The following is a 19,518-nucleotide window of genomic DNA, read 5'->3' as shown; positions in this document are numbered from 1 at the left end:
ATTATGATACATTTTCTTAAGGCTCTTGCAGACCAGTTTGAAGATAAGACTACATCTGTATTGGAACGTCTGAAGATTTTCTATTGCTGTCAAGTACCCCCTCATTGGGCCATTCAGGTATTTTTGTTGCTGTTTCTCATTGGGTATGGAAAATACTTTGCTTTTGAAAGATAAATGCATTAGCAAAGAATGATTTTCAGTTTATGTTTGAGTTTGCAAATATTTCAGTGAGAAGAATAAAAGTAGCTGGGGATTGCCGATTACTTCACATTGCTCTTTTGGTTAAAGTGATATTAAACTTTTAAATTTTTTTTTTTTAACGTTTTATTTATTTTTGAGACAGGGAGAGACAGAGCATGAACAGGGGAGGGTCAGAGAGAGGGAGACACAGAATCTGAAACAGGCTCCAGGCTCTGAGCTGTCAGCACAGAGCCCGACGCGGGGCTCGAACTCACGGACCACAAGATCATGACCTGAGCCGAAGTTGGCCACTTAACCAACTGAGCCACCCAGGCGCCCCTTAAACTTTTAAAACATTTTTAAAAGAATTTAGAACTAGATTAAATAGAATTCTTGAAATTAAGTAGTGGAAGAACCACAGAAGCTTTCATTTTCAAAGTAACTTTTAAAAAAAAATTTTTTTTTTTTAACGTTTATTTATTTTTGAGACAGAGAGAGACAGAGCATGAACAGGGGAGGGGAAGAGAGAGGGAGACACAGAATCCGAAACAGGCTGCAGGCTCTGAGTGGTCAGCACAGAGCCCGACGCGGGGCTCGAACTCACTGGCTGCGAGATCATGACCTGAGCCTAAGTCGGACGCTTAACCGACCAAGCCACCCAGGCGCCCCCAAAGTAACTTTTTATATTTAAAAGCCTTTTTGAGGGTGCCTGGGTGCTCAGTTGGTTAAGTGTCTGACTTCGGCGCAGGTCATGATCTCGTGGTTTGTGAGTTCTAGCCCTGTGTTGAACTGTCTGCCATCAGCACAGAGCCCGCTTCAGATCCTCTTTCCCCCTCTCCCTGCTCACATGCACTCTCTGTCTCTCTCAAAAAATAAATAAACATTAAAAATTATAATAAAATAAAAGCCCTTTAGGACCTTTTACCAGATAATGAACCTTTAACCAAGTTGTTTACCAAAGCAACTTAAAGCATTTGTTTCTTGCTCTATATTGTGAGATACCCTTGACTACTTTCCTTGTTCTGAGCTATGAAAATACCTAGCATAGCTCCTAGAGCTCCAGATTGGGATTGAGATTCAGGACTTTGCCTCATGGTTCTCCTGGCTATGGTGTGGTTCCCCTATTTTGTAAAATTTTTAGCACTGAAGGCAACCTAGGTACCTGGTCCAGTTTCTTAATATTACAAAGACGCCCAAACTGAGGCCCCGTCCAGTTGACTATTATTTTCCAATGTGGATCACACAGCTGTTCAGAAAGTAGATCTCCCATTTCCCAGTTTTAGTCTGGTTTCCCTCCTTTCCTTATTGGAAAGGTGTAATTAAAACCAGCTTTTACTGCTTACTTAGTATGATATCAGCATGCATTTTGTTCTACATTTTGCACACATTATAATATTTTATTGGAGGGGCGCCTGGGTGGCGCAGTCGGTTAAGCGTCCGACTTCAGCCAGGTCACGATCTCGCGGTCCGTGAGTTCGAGCCCCGCGTCAGGCTCTGGGCTGATGGCTCGGAGCCTGGAGCCTGTTTCCGATTCTGTGTCTCCCTCTCTCTCTGCCCCTCCCCCGTTCATGTTCTGTCTCTCTCTGTCCCAAAAAAAAAAAAAAAAAAAAAAAAAACGTTGAAAAAAAAAATTAATATTTTATTGGAACAATTTTGTGAAATATTCTCATTTTATAGATGAGGAAGCTATGGCACTGAGAAGTTAGTAAGTATTGTCATTTTAGCTAGCTTTCTGTCCTCTCTGTCATGGATTATGCACATAGGTGGTGATTTAGAATTATAAATGCCAACCCACCATTCAGTGACTCTGAATCCCCATTAGATTTTTTGGAGTGTGTCATTTTTTTTTTTTTTTTTTTTTTTGAGAGAGAGAGGGCGCAAGTGAGCGAGGGGTAGAGAGAGCGAGAGCAAGAGTGAGAGCGAGTGAGAGAGAGAGAGAGAGAGAGAGAGGAGGAGAGAGGGGGAGAGAGGGGAAGAGAGGGGGAGAGAGAAACAGGGCTCCACCCAGGGCTTGTGTTTTTACCCGAAGTGGAGCTTGTGTTCACTCGAACTGGGTTTCAAGTTCTCCTGATGTGGGTCTCGAACTCACGAACTGTGAGATCATGACCGGAGCCGAAGTCAGATACTTAATGACTGAGCCAGCAGGTGCCTGAGTATGTCATACAAGCACAGGGTAAACTAGGGAATTTATTACACATTGGAATTCACTTTGTCTGTTGAAGGCGTCTCAATATAATGGGAAAATAAAGAGCTTTGTTATATTATCCTAAAAGGAATACCTTCTTTAGCAAGGTGTTAACAGCTGGAATTTTTTGGCATGTTTTTGACCCTGATCTGTGAAATTTGTTAAGTACTTTGTACTGTGTGGTTTGTGGTGGATAAATATTTCAGATTCTGAGCCATTATTATGACAAAACATGTATGTTGAGGATGTAGCTTTCAATCTGTTTCCTAACAGAAGCATTAGGAAAATTAAGTACTGTTCAAATAGAATTTAGATGAAATGTTTATTTTATCTGCTTAGGAAGCTGTGGATTTTAGGATCTTTACTTTATCTTTAGATAAACATCCTCTTTCATTAACAGATTAAATAATTTTTTTCTTTCTATAATTATAGGGAGTAAAGATCAAAAAATAATAGCATAGTTTATTGTAAAAAGAAACTGTTTTTATTCTGTCACTAGCTAGCCATAACAATTTAGATGCCATAACTTTCCTCATCCATTATAATGAGATTAAACTGCTTACTACATGAGCACAAAGATTTATTCCAGCACCCACGTATTATGTTCAACTTTATAAAATGTCCAAATATATTAAATAGCCAAATTCTCCAAAATTCATGGCATAAGGAAGAATTAGAACATTCCCTTTATTTATTTTGTTAATATATTAGCTTATAAGTTTCAGGTATATTTCATATTACTTTCTAATTTTGTCAACCCAGATTTTCCATATCCTTTGGCTTCTTAACTCTTAAATACGTATTGAATTTTGAAAGAATACTAAAGCTGTATTGAAGAGAAAAGAACACAGTTCTCACTAATATGAAACCATATAGTATTCACGAACCTCACCTACTTTTTTTTTTTTTTTTTTTTTAAAGTAAGCTCTATGCCCAACGTGGGGCTTGAACTAATGACCCTGAAATCAAGAGTTGCATGCTCTACTGACTCAGCCAGCCAGGCACTTTTTAAACCTTTCTAATATTTTTCCTGTTCTTGGAGGATGAACTATTTATAAACCACAATATGTTTATCTTTTGATATGTTTAACCTTCACTGACCTTGCCACAACTTGCCCCCTTTTCATCTGCCAAGGGCTGGGAAATAAAGTAAGTTTTTTAGAATGTGCTTAAAATAAATCTAAGTAGACCTGAATGAAAAAGACCCAGAGATGCTTTCATGAATGAAGTACACAAATGCTAGTGCATAGATTTATGTCATTTATATCGACTGCTTAGTTTTTATTATTTGTTTGAGTTCAATTTCATTTTTTTCCACTTTGAGATATAATTGACATAAAACGTTGCATTAGTTTTAGGTATACAACATAATGATATGTCTATATATTGTGAAATGGTCACCACATTGAGTTTAGTTAACATCCATCCCCTCACATAGTTACACATTTTTTTTCTTGTGATGAGAACTTTTTAAGAGCTATTTTCTTAGCAGCTTTCAAACATACACTACAGTGTTGTTAACTGTAGCAGCATGCTGTACATTACCTCCTCAGAACTAACTTCTAACTGGAAGTTTGTATTTTTTGACCACCTTCATCCATTTCCCCCATCCTCACCCACCACTTCTGACAGCCACCAGTCTGTTCTGTTTCTGTGAATTTTTTTTAGATTCTTCTTATAAATGAGATCATGTTGGGGCGCCTGGGTTGCTCAGTTGGTTAGGTGGTGACTGACTTCGGCTCAGGTCACGATCTCACAGTTTGTGAGTTCGAGCCCCGCATCGGACTCTGTGCTGATAGCTCGGAGCCTGGAGCCTGCTTCGGATTCTGTGTCTCCCCCTCTCTGTACCCCTCCTCTGCTCATGCTCTGTGTCTCTCAATAATAAATAAATGTTAAAAAAATTAAAAGGAAAATGAGATCATGCTCTATTTATTTTTCTCTGACTTATTTTATTTAGCATAATGCCCACCAGGTCCATCCATGGTGTCACAGATGGCAAGATAGCATTCTGTTTTATGGCTGAATAATATTCCTCTGTGTGTGTGTGTGTGTGTGTGTACACGTACATGTACACTACAATTTCTTTTACCCATTCATCCCTTGATGAACACTTGGGCTGCTTCTATGTCTCAGTTATTGTAAATAATGCTATAATGAACATGGGGGTGGAGATATTCTTTCAAGTTAATATTTTCATTTTCTTTGGATAAATGCCCAGAAATAGAATTGCTGGATCATAGGGTAGTTCTATTTTTAATTTTTTGAGGCACCACCATACTGTTTTCCATGGTGGCTGCACCAGTTTACATTCCCACCAACAGTACATGAGGATTCCCTTTTCTCCACGTCCCTGCCAACAGTTATCTTTTTGATACCAGCCATTCTGAACTAGAGTTTTTAAACCTTGATTTCTTGGATCTCAGCTTTACAAATCAGATTGTAACAAAATCTCTAGGTGAGAAGGAAATACTGATTTTGCTTTCTAAATTATTCTGAGTTCTTGGGAAAAATTGATATATTGAGTATTTTGAAAGTTTCTGTACTGTTTTTTAATTTCTTACCCCCTTGCTACAGTAGAGGCAAGTATTAAATCATTGTAAATTTCTAATTAGTAGAGGTCAAATTGTAGAAATGGTGTGTTTATTACAGTAAGTGGACCCTTAAAATGGCAGATTGGATACATGTGCAAGTCAAATGGGAGTCTCTTTACATAAAGAAATGTTCATTATTTTAACTTGATTCTTACAGCGCCAACTTGCAAGTTTTCTTTTTGAATTGGGATGCACAAGTTCAGCCCTTCAGATATTTGAGAAGCTAGAGATGTGGGAAGATGTTGTCATTTGTTATGAGAGAGCCGGGCAGCACGGAAAGGTATGTCAAAGGAACATGGCGTACACTCGCGAGAGCCTTCCGTTTGGGGGCTTCTTTCTTGCTTTGCTTTGTTTCTCTAAGCCCACTTTTGCTAGTACTTGAGTTACATTCTTTTTTTTTTTTTTCTTTTTCTCACTTTTCCCCCAGAAATCTTTTTAATGTTTCCTCTCGTTTTTGTTGGGGCACATAATTTTATGTGTATGCATGTCTGTGTATATGTGAAAGAGAAGAGCAGGCCAAAATTGATACGATGTGTGTTTAAGAATGAATAATGAAAGCATTAAAGACTCTGCAGTTTGGTCTCTTTCCTTTACTAACTCTCCTCCTGAGGACAATTTCAAAGTGAAATATTAGGAATTATTTAAGCATCACTGGGCTGCCTGGTGATCAGAGTTTGTGGGGCTGAAGGAAAGTACCTGGGAGGGAGAGCAGCTGGCTTGGCCTATAGAAGATCCGAAGGGTGTGGCCTCCCGCCCTCCTTGGGGCAGAAGAATTGTTAAGTGTGTCACGCACATTTAATACCACCCTTAAATTGGCCAAAGAGGGAAAATGTTGCAGTGTTCATATCTGTTATTTATTGTTTTTTCCCCTCATAAATGAAGAGAATTTTTAAAAGAACAAGGAGCTCTGCGTTGGGAGTATCTGTTGAAACTGACACATTGAAGTCATACGTTAATTTTGGATTAAACTTTTAAATGACTACATTTCTATCATAAGTACAGTCCACAACAGAGTACAACCCACACATCGGTTCATTTATTTCTACAGCCAACCTTTTGCCATCACCCTGAAAAAAAGAAGTAATGGCACAAGTACACGTGTGTCTGTTTCTTAAATACCTTCCTAAGCATGTCTTATTTTAGACTAGTAGTAAAAGTTACACTCCCTTCACTAATCACCAATGGCAGTGAAGGTAGGTCTGAGTTGTACTGGCGTAAGGAGAAACCAGCATGGAAATAAAATTTTATTGTAGAAGATTATAGAATTTTAATATTTTCATCCCAGGAAAGAACTCCATAATCATCCATTCCAATTCCCTCCTTTTTGAAATGGAAAGGAGTCTCTAGTGATTTGCCTCAGGTCACAAAGCTGGTTATTGATTGTTAGCTTGAGAGCCCCCCTGGCGCGGTGGTTAGAAGCAGAGCCTCTAGGCCCAGGCTGTGCGAATTAAGCGCTAGTCTTGCCACGTGCTCGCCTTGTGCTATTGGGCGAGTTACCCATGCCCGCCCCCCTCCCCATGCCTCAGTGTCCTCACCTAGTGGGACTTAATCAACCTACGCTACAGGTTTTCATGATGTAACCTACGTAAAGACATAGAATGAATGGTCCTTTCCTTACAGGGATATGTGAGTGTTGGCTGCTATTACTGCTCTGTTCTAAGACACTTTTTTTTTTTTTTTCCTCACATTTTAACATCTCTGGCTGTATCTGACACTTGATGGCATCTTCCAATTGCTGGCTGTCAAGTGGCCATCTGGTCAGCTTGTCTGTGCTTGTCCAGACTTAGTCACAGCTATATTTAGTGTCATCATTTCAATGTGTCATCGTTTCAATAGTGTTATGTACCTGTTGTCATTGCTACATAGGGTGGATTTAATCGCCATTTAGAATATCTTCGAAAAGATTTTATTATGATTTGGCCTTGAAACAAAAAAGTTATTGAACACACAGAAAAGGACAGAAGCAAAGTAGAGAGATGTTAAGTTTGGTAGTTGTGAAGTAAACTGTTGCCTTTAGAGAAATCACCACAGTTTCATTTACTTTTCTTTAAAAATAACAACTAAGTGCTTTATGGGAGCCAGGAAAGGATGACACCCCTAAGTAAATGAAACTATGTTTTGTATGGAGATGTGTGAAAAAAGTTGTCATTTAAAATGTCAGGCAATGTATGGAAGGCAGGAAGAATTGCCAAATTTTTCTGAATGATTTATTTTATAAAAGTATCAGAACAATGAGAGGCTGATGTGATTCCTTCAAGGCATTATGTCATCATGTGATTGAAAGCATTTTTTTATTAGTTAAGAGTTTTATGATTGGTAGTATCCCAGATTTAATGAAATATAGTATGTTTCTTCGAGGGTTTAAATATCTATAAGCTGCCACTTAAAGCAGTGCTCAGGTGTTTAACAAAGGAGTCGATGGATGGATGAGTATCCGCCTCCCAGTCTGATGCACTTCCCATTGTGTTCTTCACTGTGGTAGTCTCTTCCGTTGGCCAGTAAAGAAATAAACAAACTAGGGGCCCCTGGGTGGCTCAGTTGGTTAAGTGTCCGACTTCAGCTCAGGTTGTGATATCATAGTTCGTGGGTTCGAGCCCCGCATCAGGCTCTGTGCTGACAGCTCAGAGCCTGGAGCCTGCTTCAGATTCGGTGTCTCCCTCTGTCTCTGACCCTCCCCAATCTCTCTCTCTCTCTCTCTCAAAAATAAACATTAAAAAAATTAAAAGAAAAAGAATGAATAAATAAACTGTAAAATTAGGGTAGTTTTTGAAATAGTGATTTTTGAGATAATTAAGTTGAATTAAGTTGAATTAAGTTGATAATTAAGTTGTTGAATCACAAGCACCCAGGTATATTTTGAAATATATGTAAATATATGTAAATATATTTTGAAATTTATGTAAATATTTTTAAAAAGTGTGGAAAGCAGAGACTCTCTCAGAGCAGAAGAAAAAAAACTAAGGAATCCATCCCTTTCAGAGAAAGGATTTGACTCTGTCCCCCAAAGTAATTGTAGTATTAATATATTTTTTAATTGGCACATGACCTTGTAAGCATTGTCTTATGTTCATGATAAATTCTCATGTTTCTGGTTACTCTAGAAAATGTGTGTCTTTTTTCTAGGAATGCATGGTCATTTACTTTGTCTTAAAGTCTTTTGTGAGTTTCAGCCAAACATCCCTCAAATTTTTTATTTTAAAAGTTGATTTAGCATTTCATTTGTCACATAAAAGACTTACCTTACCTTTTATTCTTATGTTATATTTGCTGATCAGTTTAACCATAGACCCTAAAAAAGTTTTGCTTTAAGCTGGAAGCAAATGTTTTATTTCTAAAACAGCCGAGATTCTGTTCGTGTTTGGTCGTGTGCCAATAGTTGTCACCACATTTGATTTAACTAGAAGTTTGTGAAATTTTAATCCTTCCATTTAGTGCTTAACGGCATAATTTATTTTTAAAAGGCAAATTCGGAAAAGTATCTAATTCTAATTATTGTGTTCTGGTACTCGCACCCTATTATTGTAGGGTCTCAGACTTTCTAATTTAGATACTCCTTAACAGAAATTCTCATTATTTAATGACCATTGGCAAAATAGCTTAGATTAATTTTGCCTGACCTTGGGATCAGACCTGGTTCTCATCTGTTAGCATTTATTTTTTTTAAAGTTATCTGGCACACTTCTAGCAGTTTCCCCAAGCCTATGGACAAATTCTTATTTTGGTGTGCAGATTTGATCCCTAAATGAAAGACAAAGACTGAGTTGGTATAAACTGCCTGCAGAAGACGGGAAGGGAGTGGAATGACAAGGATTAGGACCTCTCCTTTTTTCTTGAAACAAGGCTTACCTGAGATTACATAGCCTTATTTTTTATTTTGCTGTGTTTGCAGATCATTGTAGCCATAGGCTCTTAAAAACTTTTCCTTTAAGTTATAAGTAAATGTTTTACTTCTAAAACAGCTGAGACTATTTTAGCAGTCGGTTTGGGTTTTTGGGGGGATGGGAGGTAGGTTTCTAAAAAAAGGTTCTAAAATAGTTTCTTTGTATGATGTAAAGTATTTCCTGCAAACTCTTTTCCCACACTGCAGCCAGAGTGATCTTCCTAAAAAACAAATCTGATCAGGTCACTCCCACTCTTCCGTCACTTCCCTTTGTCTCCAGGATTAAGTCAGAGCTCTTTAGCATGAATGGTTTACTGACCACTTCGTGATCTGACTCCTGCTTACATTGCTAACTGCTTTGTCCCCCTCTTTTATCTCTGCTTCATCCCCCTTTGTCCTTGCTCATTGAGGTTGTGTTCAAAGTTCCAGCAGGACGAAACTACTTGTCATTTCTTGACTTTGCAGCATTGTTTCGCCTCAGGACCTTTGTATGTGCTATTGTCTGTCTAGAACTTGTCCTCCTTCAGCTCACTCCTACTTATATTCTTCAGGTTTCTCCTTGGTGATTACTTTCCACAGTGAGCTTTCCCTGCTACCTCCCTCTCAGATTTGGGGGTGTTTTCCTGTGTGCTTCTATGGCACCCAACATTATTCTGATTTCCCCTTTCCTGGTTTACTTCACGTACTAAACTGTAAGCTGTTTAAGAACCAGACTTGTGTCTATAGTATTTACAGTGGTCTTCCCAACACCTAGCATGGGCCTGACACATGGTGAGTCCTCAAAAATATTTGCTAAATGAATGGCTTGTAGCAATTCATTATGAATAGTTACTGCATTGAAACAAATCTCCAAGTAGAGACTATACTCCCTTTGGGCTTTACATGTGGCAAAAGAAACCTCTCCAACTCTTGCCATGTATTCTCTCTCCAAAAACGAATTATGAGATCTCTCTCCTCCCATTTTAATCTTTTACCTTTAGGAATAGAAGCAGGTGCCTTCAAGAAATTTATTCTTGCTTAGTAGATGCTAGACACTGGGGGAGCATGCTGTTATTATGTAGCACAATATTTTGAGTGCCTCTTTCGTACTGCGTACTTCATGTAATTATTATTTGTCACTGTCATGTACTATTTATAAAACATACAAAGTATGAATTGTTTCTGCCACTTTACTGATTAGTCCTAGTAAGCAGTTTTTGGAATCTGAGCTTAGACCTTCCTCTTCTCTTAAGCCCTCAGTCCTTTCTCCCCCGTGCCTCTCGCTGGAGTTGTTATTAATTCCTTAAAAATTAGGTGTTCGATTTGTAAGACAAAACCTGCCGTTGTGCCCACTTGAATCAGAAGAATAGGCAAACTTACTGAACGTACCCTGTAAGTTGGTAAGGCAAAATAGGACATGAACAGCTAATTGGATAACTAAGGCTGCTTTTAATTATTCTGTCTTATCTTGGACCTGAAGGATTTATGTTGGCAAGTACCTTCAGAAAATCAAGCCAGAGCATGGTGTTGTCACACACATAAATGTAAAAAGCAATTAGTGAGCACTTGTCTCCGTGAGAGACTGAACAGGACTAGGCACCAGCACACCTAGAAGAAGTCTAGCTGGGAGCAACCCACTGGGGAGGGATGAAGTGTTCTGCACTTTTCACCTCTCAGTTGCTGTTCAAAGGACAAGAATTTAGAGTAGGCACAAACGGCCTTTCTGCTAGGATTACCCCTGGCCAGCCATATGGTGCTATCTTAGCTCTGCCCTGTCATCCTTAGTCACCGTGTCAAGGACAGTAGAACACCTTTCCAGTAGCCATTCTCCCTGCCTTTGTAGAGCCCACCTCTGGAATAGTGAAAATCAGAATCCATTTTCGCTCTCTGCTGCCGGGGAAAAGACTGGAATTAAGCTCTGCCCAAAGTTGTTGAGTTATATGCACGCACTCACACAAACACATTTTTTTTTTTTTTTAAGCCTGAGGCTTTTGTCAAGTGGCCAAATCTGACTATTAGTGTGACCTTAAATTCTTAGCCTACGTTTTTCCACCCCCTTGGAATAAACCTCTGGCCATTAGGCCTAATCCTGTCATTTCTGTAGTCTTCAAAGACACTCTTTATAGTTAGTACCACATCTGGGTCTAAAGCTCATTTTCGCCCCTTCATTCTTTGCCAGGAGAGCTTCTTAGAGTTGTTGCTCTGCTGATTCACAACTGCCTGTAATGACCAGATGTAATGTCAGATGAGGGCCAGGCCACACTTATCACACTTTATAGTTATTAATGCTTTTCGCTCATTCACAAAATCAAGGCATAAATCACAGCCAGCAGGGGTAGTTTGTTTTGATAATTCCTCTGACTCAAGGATGAATGATTTTCCTCAACTGTTTTATCTTCGTTTTCACCAGGGATTGAACTTCACTTTTACCCATATCCTTGATCAGTTACAAGAAGCTCCTTTTAGGCCATCGGTTTCATTTCTCAGTATTTTTAGTCCCAACAAGAGTCATTTCCTAGGTGTGACTCCTTGGGTTATAAGGGTCTGTTAAATTCAGATTCTGCTATATGACCTCTCTGTCAACTAGAATAAACTTGTTGTTAGGTCCTAATTTAGTCATACTTAGTACTGATGTCGGCCAGAGCACATCCTGTAAAGGAGTTCTTCCTTTGTTCTCAATGGGAAGAATCTTTTATGTCTTTATTTAGAATCTGAAGACACTTAGAAAACACCAGGAGCCCTTTGTGACTTTAGTGTTAGTTTTAGTTAAATTCATCCAACATTTATAGAGCACCTACAGTGTGCCAGGCAGTGGTATACCAAAGATGATTACGAGACAGAACTTCCCTCCAAAGAGCTTATAGTTTGATAGTACAGATGCACATGAGGAGAATACTTTAGCCTAAGATAGCAGGTGCTAAGATGGAAATATGTACAAATTCCAAATTTTATTTGGTGATTGTATTGAGAGCTAAATATTTCTCCCTGTGCCTTCCTGTAAGGCAGTAGTAGTCCACTCAGTTTGTATCTTGTACAGACTTTTTCTCTGAGATCTCTAGCATCTCCTCCTGTGACTCTACACGCTTTCATAAAAAAATGATATTTGGTTGAAATTAGCCTTACGTGGAAAACTTTAACCTTGTAATAATCAGTAGTCTTCTCCTTTGACCTCGCTTCCTCCAGTCCTGTTGGCTCAGTTACGTCAGTCACTTACTCAACAATTGACAACAGCATTTCTGTTGGAGAAACTATTAAGCAGTTCACCAATGAGATTATTTACAGAAAATGTTGATGTTCCTAGAAGCTGTTTCCAGTTCACTTCCTTCTTTCTAGTAGGGAAACCCCAAGCATCTTACTTTCTAATCTGGTTTTCCAAAACGAGTTGAGAAAGAGCACAAACATTAGTTTAGGGCTTACTGTGTGCCTGACAAAAAGCTAGGTACATTTCACATCTAGTTCTTGTAGGTAAGGTGCACATGAAGAAGAGACTCTCAAAATATTAACCTGCTCAGGGTCCTACATTTTGTAAGTAAAACTAGCATTTGAACTGCCTTTCTGACTAAAGGCACCTGTGTTCTTGAAGATCTTCTTCCTATACCTGGAAGTCTGTAGACTGGATTATGCAACACAGTTTTCTAGGGACATGGTAGGACTCTTATGGTTGTAAGAGAACCAACATATATTACCTTGGCAAAAAAGGGAATTTATTGGTTCATGCAACTGAAAATTCTAGTAGACCTGGCAAAATAGCTGTATCCAGGGGCTGAGGTGATACCGTCATGGTTTTGAGGCTCTCTTGATAAGGCAGATAATATCGCCACAGGAGGCTCAAGCCTAATAATCTAAAAGTAGAGAAATATAGTCAATTCCATGACTCTAACACAAATGTTCTAATAAAGACTTAGGGGCCAAAGTCATGGGCCCTAACCTCCAGTAGGCCCCACATGAGCCATATGGAAGGGGTTCCCCTCAGAGAACAGGAGTTACTATTATCAGAAGATCAGAAAAGGGATACTGAGTAGGAAAAAGAGCAATTGATGTCCACTATAAGGTGGGAGTTTAATGCTCTAAATCTGTTGTTATGAGAAGTATTTTGTTTGGCTTACACAGTATTTTGAAAAAAATTAAACATTTTCAGGTAGTTTCTTCTAGGTATCTTGATCTCTTGGCTTCTCTTAAATGATGTGGAAACACAAGGCCAAATTCCCACATTATTGTTCTAACTGGCATTCCTTCTTTTATGGGCTCACTCCCCAGCCTGCTTCATTCATTCTCAATAATTGGCAAGGCTCTCTGGGCATTTGAGCATGGGACCCTTGCTCTAAGCAGTGCAGATTACCAGTGCAGGTATCAGGAAGTGGAGCGTTAGTCCAGCCATAATTGTAGCTTCTGCTTAAGCCTCAGCCACATGGCATTTTATACTGAGATTCACTGTGTGTAATTATTTCTAAAAAAAAAAATTGTATTAAAAATACTAATTAGTTTTTTTCAATTACAGAATAAAATAGTTTATTGCAGCAGCCTAGATAATGTATGTATGTATGTGTGAGTAGAGGGATGGTCTTTGTGGTTTGTAGGTGACAAGATTCTTGCAAGCAACCCAGCTTAATTGTAGCCAGCTGCCCATTTAAATATGCCTTTTCATGTTTGGGAATGCAGTTTTATCCTATTTAATAGATATTTAGATGACAAATTTCTTGTATTCTGTAAAAATGTACATCTATATTTTCCCGTAGGGAAGTAGCAACCCATAGCCAGAAATACCAAAGCTGTTGCATTCTGTGAAGATTCCTGGCCACCCACATTTTGATATTGCAAAAGAGATATTATAAGCCCTTGTGCTTTATTTATGTTCACTGGGCATATCTATTATAGTTCTTTATTTGACAATGAATTATATAAATCGAGTGGCTAAGTGGAGGAGGGAGGAGCAAATAGAGCATTTTTGGAAAGAGTGAGGAAGAAGACTGAGGAATGCAGGGTGACTAACTGAAGAAAGAAAATATATTGCCTACAAGCTTTGCCCTTGGGAAAGATAATGCTGTTGGCAGGATGAAGAGGTATAAAATCTCAAGGAGAAAGAACTGACTTACCTAATAGAAAAATGTGGGATAGGAATTTGAGGAAAGAAGAGGCCAATTCAGACCAAGCAAGATCACTGCTTTTGTGTTTCTTCTTCAGGAGGCTGCCCCATTCTGGCTCTGTAGACCCATGTTACAGTGAATGAAATACCCAGAATTGAAATTGTTTGGTGACAGGAGTTGCATACCACCCACTCCCTATGTTCCTCATTCTTGTAAGTGTTTATTTAGGTAGATATGAATTGGTGGAGGAAGTATTTGAAATCCTCAGTACCTTAGCACTTACAAATGTGAAGGTTTTCCTGATGGTTATTTAATCTTTCATTTGTGTATTTGTCTTCTTTGCAAGTTTGCCAACACTAGGGCTGTGTTAAATGTCTTCGGACTCTGGTGAATCTTTACGGCCTATACAATATTTGTAGAATGGTAGTTTTAGGTCATGCAGGTGTTTTAAGGGTATGGCTTGATGTTCCGAATCTTGGATCCTATTTTTTTTATAGGGTACCTGTAGAGTATAGTACTCCCTTATAATTCTTTTTATTTCTGTAAGGTTGGTAGCGATTTCTGATCTTTCATTTCTGATTTTAGTAATTTGAATGTAAAGAACCAACTTTTGGTTTGTTTCTCTTTTGTTTTTCTATTCTTTCTTTATTTACACTGACCTTTATTATGTCCTTCCTTCTTTGGATTGAATTTAGTTTTTTTTTTTTTTTCCTAGTTTCTTATGGTAGAAGATGAGATGATTGCTTTGAGTTTTTTTTTTTTTCCCCAGTACAGGCATTTACAGCTATAACTTTTCCTCTAAACACTGTTTTCACTGCATCCCATAAATCTTGGCATATTATATTGTTTTTATTTATCTCAAAGTGTTTTTAATTTCCTTATGATTTCTTTTTTGACCTATTGGTTATTAGGCACTGTGTTATTTGATTTCCATGAATTTGTGAATTCCACAAATATCTCTGTTATTGATTTCTAATTTCATCGCATTGTGGTTGAAGAATGTACTTTGTATGACTTCAGTCCTTTCAAATTTATTGAGACTTGTTTTACAGCCTAAGGTGTAGTATACCCTGGAGAATGTTCTGTGTGTATTCTGCTGCTATTGGGTGGAGTGTTCTTTAGATGTCTTTTAGGCTTAATTAGTTTATAGTGTTATTCTTTTATTTCTATCTTCTGTATAGTTGTTGTATCCATTACTGGAAGTTGGAAAGTGAAGTCTTCATATATTATCAATGAATTGTGTATTTCTTCCTTCAGATCTGTCCGTTTTTGCTTCATGTAACTTGGGGCTCTGTTGTTAGGTGAATATATACTTATAATTATGTCTTCTTGATGGAGTGAATATATATCATTAAAATACCCTTTCCTCATCCTATTAACAATTTTTGTCTGATACTGATAGCCACTCCAGCTCATTTTTGGTTACCGAATGTATGTATGGTGTGTCTTCTTTTCTTTCTTTCCTTTCCTTTTTATTTTCAGCCTTTTTTTCTGTCTGGACTCTAAAGTGTGTCTCTTGTAGACAGCATTTCATTGAATCATTTTTTTAATACTTTCTGCCAATCCCTGGCTTTTCTTTTTAATTTTTTTTAACGTTTATTAAGTTTTGAGAGAGAGAGAGAGAGAGAGAGAGAGCAAGTGGGGGAGGGGCAGAGAGAGAAGGAGACACAGAATCTGAAGCAGGCTCCAGGCTCTGAGCTGTCAGCACAGAGCCGGACGCGGGGCTGGAACCCACAAGCTCTGAGATCATGACCTGAGCCGAAGTCAGAGGCTTAACCAACTGAGCCATCCAGGTGCCCCTAATCCCTGCCTTTGATTGCAGTGTTTAATACTTTTAAATTTAATTACTGATAATGTAGGATATATATTGGCTATTTTGTTATTTTCTATGTTTTATGTGTTCTGTCTTTCCCTATTTCTGTCTTACTTTTGGCTGAATGTGCCATTTTAATTCCTTTGTCATTTTTGCTTTTTTTTTTTTTTTAAGTTTTTATTTTTAAGCAATCTCTACACCCAACATGGGGCTTGAACTCACAACCTCAAGGTCAAGAGTCTCATGCTGTATAGACTGAGCCAGCCAGGTACCACTACTTTTTTTTTTTTTTTTTGAGTTATTTTCTTAGTCCTTGTACCAGGAATCATTTAAAATAGCATGTTTTTGGGGCGCCTGGGTGGCTCAGTCGGTTGGGCGGCCGACTTCGGCTCAGGTCGTGATCTCGCGGTCTGTGAGTTCGAGCCTCGCGTCGGGCTCTGTACTGACAGCTCAGAGCCTGGAGCCTGTTTCTGATTCTGTGTCTCCCTCTCTCTGACCCTCCCCCGTTCATGCTCTGTCTCTCTCTGTCTCAAAAATAAATAAACGTTAAAAAAAAAATTAAAAAAAAAATAGCATGTTTTTAAAGTGTCTATTAAAACCAATCATTGGGCATTCTCAGTGACAGTTTCTGTTGGTTGCTTTTTTTCCTTATGTAATGGCCATACTTTCTTGTTTCTTTGCCTATTTTTGTAATTTGTTGTTGAAAATTGGATGTTTTAAATAATATAATGTGGCAACTCTAGAAATCAGGTTGTTACTGCTGTTTGTGTTCTTTTGTGTTTAGTGACTTTTCTTAACTAATTCTGTAAAATCTGTATGCTTTGTCCGTGTAGCTGCTGAAGTCTCAGGTTGATTAGCTGAATGGTCAACTAATGATTAGACAGGAAGTTCCTTGAATGCCTAAATCAACAAGCCTCCCAGTCTTTGCTGATGGGCTCTGTGTGTGTGTATGTGTGTGTCGGAGCATTCTTCCAACACTCAGCCAGGCAGTTAACAACCCTGCCTTAGCTTTCACTGAGTGCTTGTGCAAAGCCTCGAGTTCAGCCTCAGGTTAGAGCTTAGGGCCTTCTTGGGTCTTTCCTGAACGTGTGTACCATGTTATACATTCATGGCCTTCTGGACTTCCATGAATATGTTGGTGCCTTTCAAAGCTCTTATGTATATCTCATTCCCTTTTTCCACTTTTTTTGGTTAGCCTGTTGTTTGTCCCACTTGTTCTTTACCACTTCAGACAGCTACGGAATTATCAGTTGTCTGTAATTGTTTTTGACAAAGACTTTTCACTGGGCAAACTCAGAGTTAGGTTAAATACAGACAGCCTTGCAAGTTGGAGAAAGGGGAATAGGAACGGTGCAAGTTAAGATCACACAAAGTGGGGCACCTGGGTAGGTGAGTTCGAGTGGGTTCGTGAGTTCGAGTGCCACGCCGGGCTGTCAGCATGGAGTCCGCTTCGGATCATCTGTCTTCCTTTCTCTCTGCCCCTCCCCTGCTTCCACATGCACTCTCTCTCTCAAAAATAAATACAAAAAAAATTTTTTTAATTAAATAAAATCACCCAAAACTTGTTCTTATCAAGATATCACTACTTTTTAAAAATAAACATTCCTTGGATTATTTCAAGTTTTTGGTTAACTTCCAGAATTATGAAAAAGTTGATTCTAAAACTTTTTGTCAGTTTTCTTGTTGCCTTTATGGAGTAGGGAATTTTCAGAGGTTCTTAGACCACTATTTTTGCTGATGTACACCTGTGGAATATAGGAAGAGTACTGAACCTGAAATTAAGGTCCCATTTTTCAACTTAGTATCTTGTGGTTTTGAGCTGGCCAGTTGGCCCATGGGCATATTATTACCTACCTCTCAGACTTACTGTAGGGATTAAATGAAATAATACATTTAACAATATATTGGATAAAAACGAATCTGTAAATCACTGTCAAAGGGGAGGACACATAAGGCGTTTAAAAGGCAAAAAAATGAAGAAAAGATTGTATCATTCAAGTTTTGTTTATGGAAGCAGAGCTACTTTGAGTAGTTTTGGGAATAAGGGGCTTACGAAAGGAGTTAGATCTCACACAGATGTGGGAAGAGCCGAGCAACGAAGGTGTGGAAGAGGGAATAGAAGGACCAGGGCAAAATCATTTATCAGTCCACTTGAAGCACTGGCACGAGTGGACAAGTCAGAACTTACCAGGGAGTCTGAGAAGCTGAGCACTTCCAGCCATGAAATGGGGGCGTGAAGGAGGAGCTTGTGGAGAGACCTGTGGAAAGCTGTTGTCTGTATGTGGCTCCCAGCCCTGGGGTCCACAGTGAAATGTCTGCCGGCCGTCCTGGAGCTGCTGTTGGTTGGCAGGGCCTGCAGTCAGAGGCACAAGCTGGATGCAGAGAGCAGAGGACAAGCGGGGGTCTGCAGGACATCTCTGCATCTTGTCTGACACCGTACTTAACCATGACCACCTTCCAAGAGTAAAAGCTGTTGCTTTACTTCTGCCTTTCACATCCCCACCAAACTCCCCCTCTGACCAGCTCTAATGCGAAATTGGGAGGGAAAGGAATTTTAGGAGACACATTTTAGGTTCCAGCTGAAGCAACTTGACATCGCAGTGCATATGACCCGGCAGTGGGTTAGCCCTTTGGCTTGGGGATTTACTTATTTGGAAAGTTCCAAACTACTACTAACAGGTACAGAGTATTTTATATATTATGTTATGTAAAGAAGAGTTTTTGACTTGGGGAAACTTCCAATTTCTTCGAAAGAGGCTGAAATATTGAAGCATTCTTAAAACATATGAGAAGAAAAGCAACTAGAAATACGTATTTATTTTCCATATCTTGCTTTATTGAGATGAGTTCCTTAAAGGCAATATATCAAATGAATTTTTGGAAATTGAACATTTCCTAATAACAAGTTACAGTATCAGGAATATGATCATTTCCACTTGGTTTTTGGGTGACATCGGCATACCATTTGTCTGAGTTTTGGAGTATTATTAGCATGATGTCATCAAGGTCCTAGATTGGTGAGGTCTAATGAGATGGGGAGACAGTCAAGGTCCTTGCAGACTAAATTATACCAGAAAAGTGTACTTCTCTCTGTGCTAGTGAAAGCCCACTACATCTGATGTTGTCTGGCTATTAGGTAGAGAAAAATGTATTTACTGTATCAGTACCTGCTTATCATATGTCAGGGGGTGTGATTATTTACTCCAGTAAAGAGATCATGTCTGGAACAGTAGGTATAATTAGAGCCACCATTATATTAAGTTTGTCATAATCTGACATTTTCCAGGACCCATCTATATTCTGCTCAGTCTAAATGGGTCAGTTAAACTGCCTACGCTCACACACTTTGCAGTATCTCTCACGTGTTTGAGAGTGGCACACATTTCTGTAGTTTACATAGATATGCAATGGTGCTTTGGGTTTTCTCTTAAGGGGGAGAGTAAGCTTGGGGCTTTCACCTGGCACTTTATTCTGCATTAGTCCTCAATGAAGGCTCTGCTGGTTGTTGGATATATCTAATTCAACTATGTATTCAAGAAGTAGGGAGGTAACCACTGGGTGGGTCCAGAGACTTACTAGGCCTACCGTGGGATAGACTCACTCCCATAAACCCACTAACTCATCATGGTAATATTCTGGGTCCCAGAGGATTATCATTAACTAAGAACCAATCAACCTTGAAAAGACAGGTACAGTATTTCTTTCCCTCCAGGATAGAATTACCCGGCAAATGTTAAAGGTACGTCTTTGAGGGGGGCACATGAGTGACTCAGTCAGTTAAGCGTCCTACCCTTGATTTTAGCTCA

The 19,518-nt window shown here is 38.9% G+C and overlaps 1 protein-coding gene across 2 annotated transcripts in view; it reads left to right on the top strand.

The window, feature by feature from the left end:
- TTC27 (tetratricopeptide repeat domain 27) overlaps positions 1–19,518 on the top strand; it is a 186,323-nt gene that overhangs the window by 100,176 nt on the left and 66,629 nt on the right. For both annotated transcript variants that reach the window (XM_042982193.1, XM_007082446.3), the window contains 2 exons: positions 22–117; positions 5,114–5,236. In XM_042982193.1, coding sequence (XP_042838127.1) covers positions 22–117; positions 5,114–5,236 — 219 coding nt within the window. The remainder of the gene's footprint in view (positions 1–21; positions 118–5,113; positions 5,237–19,518) is intronic.

The sequence above is a fragment of the Panthera tigris genome, chromosome A3 (assembly GCF_018350195.1).
Source record: "Panthera tigris isolate Pti1 chromosome A3, P.tigris_Pti1_mat1.1, whole genome shotgun sequence".
NCBI lineage: Eukaryota > Metazoa > Chordata > Mammalia > Carnivora > Felidae > Panthera > Panthera tigris.
Note: the sequence above shows the minus strand (reverse complement) of the source record. Positions and strands in the feature narration are given on the sequence as shown.